At 40.7% G+C, this 6,568-nt stretch overlaps 1 protein-coding gene across 1 annotated transcript; it reads left to right on the forward strand.

Annotated features, from left to right (window-relative positions):
- The first annotated feature begins 1,010 nt into the window (after positions 1-1,010).
- Positions 1,011-6,237, forward strand: LSM6 (LSM6 homolog, U6 small nuclear RNA associated (S. cerevisiae)). Its single transcript, XM_010292576.1, has 3 exons — positions 1,011-1,125; positions 4,302-4,415; positions 5,974-6,237. Exons 1-3 carry the CDS (start codon positions 1,032-1,034, stop codon positions 6,006-6,008), a joined length of 243 nt encoding a protein of 80 aa, XP_010290878.1. The 5' UTR covers positions 1,011-1,031; the 3' UTR covers positions 6,009-6,237.
- Positions 6,238-6,568: the final 331 nt, after the last annotated feature.

The following is a 6,568-nucleotide window of genomic DNA, read 5'->3' on the forward strand; positions in this document are numbered from 1 at the left end:
GTCAAAGCACATTTCGCGCCGTTTTCGCCGGTCGTGAAGACGCCGCTTTGGCAGCCGCACGTGAAAGCGGAGCGGGTTCGCCTGCGGGCGGGCGGCGTGCGCCCGCCCTTCTAAACGTGCTCGTTTTCTCAGAAAGCTTCGGCTGTACCGCGCTGCGCCACCGAGCCCCGCGGTGCCGTGTGGCAGGGGACGTTGCGTGTTGCAGGAAAACCCGCCGCGATCCTTGCACGGCTGGAACAGCTTGTTGCCGTTGGCCACGGAAAGCGAGCAACAAAAAGTTGGCGCTGCCCTGGCTGTCAGCATCAGCGCTCTTTTCTGCCAGTGGTTTAACGGGCAGAACAACTTACGTAGACAAAGTGACATAAAAGCAGAGGCTGAGCAGCACTGAGGGAAGGGAGGGTCTCACACCAAGCGGGGTGTGTGTGCCGCACCATGAGCCTTTAAATCACAGCATCTTTTCAGGTTTCCGTACAACTTAATGACAAGCCTTAATTCTAAACTTAGACTAACCTGACTAACTGATTTGAAGGCATCCTTTTAAATGTATTCTTGGCTTGTATTTGTGAGCTGAGATCAAAAACCCTTCTGTTGCTGTTCTAACACAGACTTCTGTCTATAGAGCATGTGCTGGTTTCTCCCTCCACCCCCTAAAAGGTAAGAACCACTTACTATGACTTGGCTCTCCAATTTTAGTAAAACCATTTTAGCAAAAGGTGCCACAGAGAAGATGAGGCCTTTGGCTCTATTGGAAGTTTACAAGATGCACCGCGTGACAAACAAGGATTCTTGTTAATAACATCAGGAGTTACAAAAATGCCAAAGGGAAGGTTTGATGCTATGGCTGTAGGAGGTCTGTCTCTCCACCTCCATCGTTAAGGTTTTGCTTTGATCTCCTTTGATATTTTCTCCTACTGAAAGTATTAAGCATCAAGGGACTGCCTGCCTCTACTCAGTGTTTAAAGACCATTATGTGAGCATGTTGCTTATCCAGATGTTTTATCTATCTTCCCAGCTTACCAGAGAAGGTCAAGATGAGTCTACGGAAGCAAACCCCTAGCGACTTTCTAAAACAAATCATTGGAAGGCCAGTTGTCGTAAAATTAAATTCTGGAGTTGATTATCGAGGTAAGATGTCCGTCTGTCTCTCACACTGAGTAAAGCCATTGTTTGGGGAGGCTGGAACACATGCATTGCTTTTGAAAAGGAAAACAGTGTGATCCAGAATCTTCGAGTATGTGAATATAGATCTCAGAACGGCGACATTAAAAATGGAAAATCAACTCTGGGAAAATTGACGAAAAGGAGGTTAAACGGCGGATTTAGAGATTAAAATTACTTATCTAAATCATTAGTGTCCTTAGTCGCAGATGGTTAGACTGGAGTCTCGGGATGATTCTAAGTTCCTAAACTGATATTTGTAAAGATTGGCTGGAATTACTGTTCCTGAAACGGCCAAGCAGTCCCCTTCTCAGTGCTCTGATAGCAACCCTTGTTGGAACTACCCTTTTCTTCACCTTCCTGTTCTCCCAATTCCTACTATGGACCTTGGTCCAGAAAAGCTTCAAACACTAAACCATGCCAGCAGTCATAAGCCTACTCTTACACGAGGGATGAAAGTGTTATTTACATTCTTTGTTAAACAACTGCCTAGACATGTGTTGGATCAAAACGCAAAGAGATACGGGAGAAAGCTTAGTGTGGCTCTTGCTGCTATATGCCCAGTTCATTTTAACACAGTCCAGCAGTTTTATTCCAGAATTCTTCAGCCTATCTGTATACCTTCTGGCATGGTATGTGGGATTATAGGGAGTTTTTAACCAGTAAATGAAACTTCTCTGTTCAGTAAAGTGTACTGATCCTACTCCGATTCAGAAAAGACTATAGGCCTGTCGAATTTTTTCAGTAGTATCCAAACTTAATTAAAACTGTCATGTATCACCTATTGTGCACACTTTAGACATTTTATTCTGGAATGATTTAAACATTATGGTCCTGCTACATATCACTGCTTCGGATAAGTTTAATTCAATTGGCTCAGCTTGGCACTTGTGAGAGGAGACTTGTTTGTGCTGTGACAAGGAATCTTTGTATTATGACAGTTTTAAGTTGTTGTTCACTGACAAAGCAAGCAGTGCTGCCTTATCCCTTCTGTTCCTCTTCAGTGTCTCTCAGCTGACAAAATTCACAATTTGTCGTTTCTTTGAGAACCACATTGAGCACTTCAGGTGGGGTTGTCACTTAAAAAGTGACAGCTAGTTAAAGTCAATTAAAGCAAGTCATCATTTACCTAAAGGTACACACAAGGCAGGGCCAAACCAGATTTGGGTTTTGAATGCGTTTGTTTTCTTTGAGAATGTTGGTACCTTCTGCTTACTAAGATCCATTTGTAACTGCTGCAGAAAAATTACTCTCCTTTCCCCTCAACAAGGCTGGTTTAACATGCCTACAATCGGACCTACCAGGAGTTGAACCATAGTTCCTTTGAACACCCTTATTTGTTACTGGATTTTTTTTCCCCTTCCCTTCCTTATTTCCCTCTGCTCACCCTCCTTCCCACTTGATGTGATCCTGTGGTTAAAAACCGGTACACTGCTCTCATTTGAAAAAGATGCACTCAGTTTGTTTTCTGCAGAAACTCAACCAACACTTGTAAAAGCCAAACATTAAAAAAGCCAGCATCTCAGGCTGTTGTTCAGATCTGTCTAGGTTCTTCCTCTAGGCTGTGTTGCTAATTTTATGTTGTACCTCCACCCTCCAGGCCACCATACGCACAAATGTGACCTAATGCAAGTATTGATGTGTCACTGTAAAATGTCTCGATTCACTGCCAAATGCTGCGCATGTCTAAGGGAAGAAGCCCTGGGAAAGTAATCAGTGATATATTAATATGTATGATTTCTGTGTGTTGAAATGGATATGTACATTAAAACATCTTTACAAAGAGATGAAACGGATAAAATACTAGCCAGGATGGGCAGTGACAATATTTAATGCCACTCGTGGCCTGAGTAAACACAAAGAAAAGGAAGAAGAGAATGAAACAACCATGAATGCACCCTAGGAACAAAAGAGTTTGAAAATACTGCATTTATGGCCTACTGAGTGGTAGCTTAAGAAAATCCACACAGTCCAGTTTTAATTTTGGACAAACCTTTTTCTGTTTTCTATTATTATGTGGAGCACTCAGGATTACTGGAGTGAAAAAGTGTTCTGACTTTTGTTTGGTTTGGGGTTTTTTGGTGCATTTAGTAACACTTTGTGAACAGTCAGTTTTTCCTATTTGTGTGGAAACAGAGGATAGAAAAACAAAGGAAAATAGTAATCCTCAAACCATTACGAGTTGGCAGGAGAACTTGAATTCCTAGTTATTTAGTGGAAGATACTACAATAACACTTCTGAAAAATGAGAATGTGTCCTAGAGGAGGATTCTGACTGGAGTTTTCTCCCCCTGCCTATGTACAGCCAGTATATTGTATTTTGGGTTTTAATGACAGGTAAATAAATAGGGTTTTTTCAAACAGAGGAAAAAAATTATTTTAGTATTGTCTGGGTGTGCAAGGATGAAGTCAGGAAAACACACATGCAAGATGGAGATAATTAATACAGCTTTTTACAAGTTTCATGTGCGTGATTAACACATCAGATTGCATTCTCTGAGCAATTCTTTACATCTGTTAATCCCCACATTCAGTTCCTTCCATGAATAGTCTGTTTGTTGATTAGGAGAGTTAAATTTGTGGACAGCCATCGCTCTGATCTTAAGGGTGAGTGTAGGTGCCGAGGAGTGGTTTTGAATGAAAAAATGCCATCATGCTGCCAGCACAGATGAAGTACTGTGTGAACAAGGTACAGCCTTCAACAGGGGTCAGAAGTGAGAACATAAGTACTTGTCTAAAATCAGTGCTACTCAAATGCATGTTTTCCTGATCCTTAGGTTATCCAGTTACACTTAATGTCCCAGGTTCTTTTCAGGTGTGTGGCTTAAAACACAAGTGAGAAGGGACAACTTAAGCTTTCAAAGTAGAAATTGCCAAGCTTTTGAAATTCATGCCTTAATGACTTCTTCCCCACTCCCCCCCTTTACATTAACTGATAAAGTTGCTACTAGAGCACCTGTGGTTCCTCACTCCCAGCCTAATTAATTGAAGAATACTCTGACCTGCTGACTCATCTGGCCAAGCTTGGGCTTTTAGTTTGTTATGAAGGTACATTTTTTTCAGTACTATTCAAACACAGTGCATTTTTGTTTATTTTAAAATAAGTTTAAACTGATTCACTTTTAAACTGTCGCTGTCTTCAGGTGTCCTGGCTTGCCTGGATGGGTATATGAATATAGCTCTGGAACAGACTGAAGAATATGTAAATGGACAATTAAAGAACAAGTACGGGGATGCATTTATCCGAGGAAATAATGGTAACTCCTCCTCCTTATGTTATTGCTCATTAGAAGATTGTGTTTTGATACTTACTTCTGAATTTGAGGAGTGGCTGAAACATAAGCAAGCTACCTGTAAGGAATATTCGTTTCAGGCTTTCTTGGAAACCTTAACATATTTACTTTCTATGGTTTCACCTTTCAGTGTCTGTGCTTTTCTGCATTCCTGTGGCCCTTTTTGCATCTGAACTTGGGAGTTCATTTAGAGAAGCATGCTCTTTTCCAGCCTTTTAGAGCTTATTTCCTGTCTTTTGACAGGTTTACTCTTTTGACAGGTTTACTCTTTTGCACCTACTGCCTGCTTAGATGGCCTCTGCTCCATAGAAGTTTCTGTGTTTTGCTAGGCAAACTACTGCCTAAATCTATGATACAGTACAGATATTGATGACACTAATATTTTCTTGTGATGCAATTGTCCAGACCTGAATGAATACTGTTCATTAGTACTGGAGGCTATTTTTATCTTTATGAGTAAAGATTTTACCACTAGTCAGGAAAAAAATCACCTGTACTTTACTGTTGAGCCTTTGAGTATCCCAGTGCAGTAAGTGGATTTTGGTGCACTTCAAGGACAGTCCCAAGCTCCTGAAATGACTGTGGTATCAGTTAGGCTATAATAGCACGACATGCCAGGGAGAAGAATATCTAAAAATAGAAAAGGTTCACAAGTAAGATGTGAAGCGACTTGTAGAGAAAGTAAATGAAGCAGAGTTTGACCAAGTTACTTGAGAAGACAATGGAGGATGGGAAGGAGGGAGGGAATAAAAAGAAACAAGAACTGAATCCCATGTTACAAAATGAGTCAAAGAGAATGTGGCAGCAGTGAAAGAGCATTTTGAGTGGAGAAATAATCCCTGAATGAGGCCATATGCTTTTTGCATGGAATTTGCATTATTATGCTAAGGAGTGCAGTGACATTGCAGCTGAAGAATCAATTATGGAAATAAGAATCTATTACAAAAGTTAAAACAAATGGATGAGAAGGCAGGAGGCTGAAGAATGAGCTGAGCAGAGAACTTAAGACATGCCAGGTTTAGAAGCAGGATGCGGTTTCATGTTGTGCATAGATCCGTTCTGGGGATATCACCAGCCAAGCAGGTGGAAGATGTCTGCCGCTTCATAGGTGAGCGTTAGCTAGCATGAGCTTTGCCGTAAGTGCTTGTGATTTCCAGCTTTTGTTGAAGGATCATAGCATTAGTGTCTGACACCTGTAATTCTGCTGCTTAGAAACTCTCATCCTCCCCTCAGTGATGCTGCAGGGTAGCTGGCTTTATTCTCCCTCTGTTCAGCTTGCATCAGCTGGAATGTAGTTTGGCTATGAATATAATAAATACTGAACCAAAGTAATACATAATGTGTAAATTTGATAGCATTTCTGGAACCCTGGATTTAAAAGTTCCCTGACTTTGTTCATGCTGAATGGGATTCATTGCACTGTTGTTTTACAAGCCATGGAAATAAGATATTTTAAATAAACAGGCTTCTGCACATTATTTACCAGGGCCCTCTTACGTGTGCCGCTTTCTCCTTTTCACAGTATTGTACATAAGCACACAGAAGAGGAGGATGTGAAGATGCCAGAAAGAAGACCGTTTTGTACTTCTGAACCTCTTCAAAGTGATGAGCCCTATTTGATTTGTAGTTAATAATCTACAGGTGAAATACACAAGTGTTTAAATATTTTTTTTATAAATGTAAACCAGTGTAAACTTCCTGAACGTTTTTGTTTCAAAGCATTGCTTTGTTCCACTGTACAGAAAAAAAAATAAAAGAGAAGCATGTAATAGTGCTGCAAGACTAATTCAAAGCAACAGCTCATTTAATTATGCTAACAGTTACAGAAATACTGATTGGAAGGTAAGTAGGCATGGAGTAATTGCAAATCACGGCCTTGTATTGATGGCAAAATAACAGCTTAACGGATGTTGGGAAGGGAAATGCTAATGTTTTGGTGACAATGACCTGTCTCTTTTGGAAAACACAGGGTCAGCTTTAAATGCCAATCTAGTAAGAGTCATCAGGTAAAAAGTTCAGCTGTCCAAAAAAATCTTGAGTTGTGGATTGAATCAAGGGATGTAGCAGTGACACTGCAACAATTAGGGGTGGGAAAAGAATTGAATGAAACAGAAGAA

The sequence above is a fragment of the Phaethon lepturus genome, unplaced genomic scaffold (genome assembly GCF_000687285.1).
Source record: "Phaethon lepturus isolate BGI_N335 unplaced genomic scaffold, ASM68728v1 scaffold8568, whole genome shotgun sequence".
In the NCBI taxonomy this organism is placed as follows: Eukaryota; Metazoa; Chordata; class Aves; order Phaethontiformes; family Phaethontidae; genus Phaethon; species Phaethon lepturus.

What these genes read in the sequence shown, in the direction of transcription:
- LSM6 (XM_010292576.1), top strand. Translation starts at nt 1,032, where the DNA reads ATGAGTCTACGGAAGCAAACCCCTAGCGACTTTCTAAAACAAATCATT. An exon ending in TTCTGGAGTTGATTATCGAG is followed by an intron (nt 1,126 to 4,301) that starts GTAAGATGTCCG and finishes CGCTGTCTTCAG; the next exon opens with GTGTCCTGGCTTGCCTGGAT. An exon ending in ATTTATCCGAGGAAATAATG is followed by an intron (nt 4,416 to 5,973) that starts GTAACTCCTCCT and finishes TCCTTTTCACAG; the next exon opens with TATTGTACATAAGCACACAG.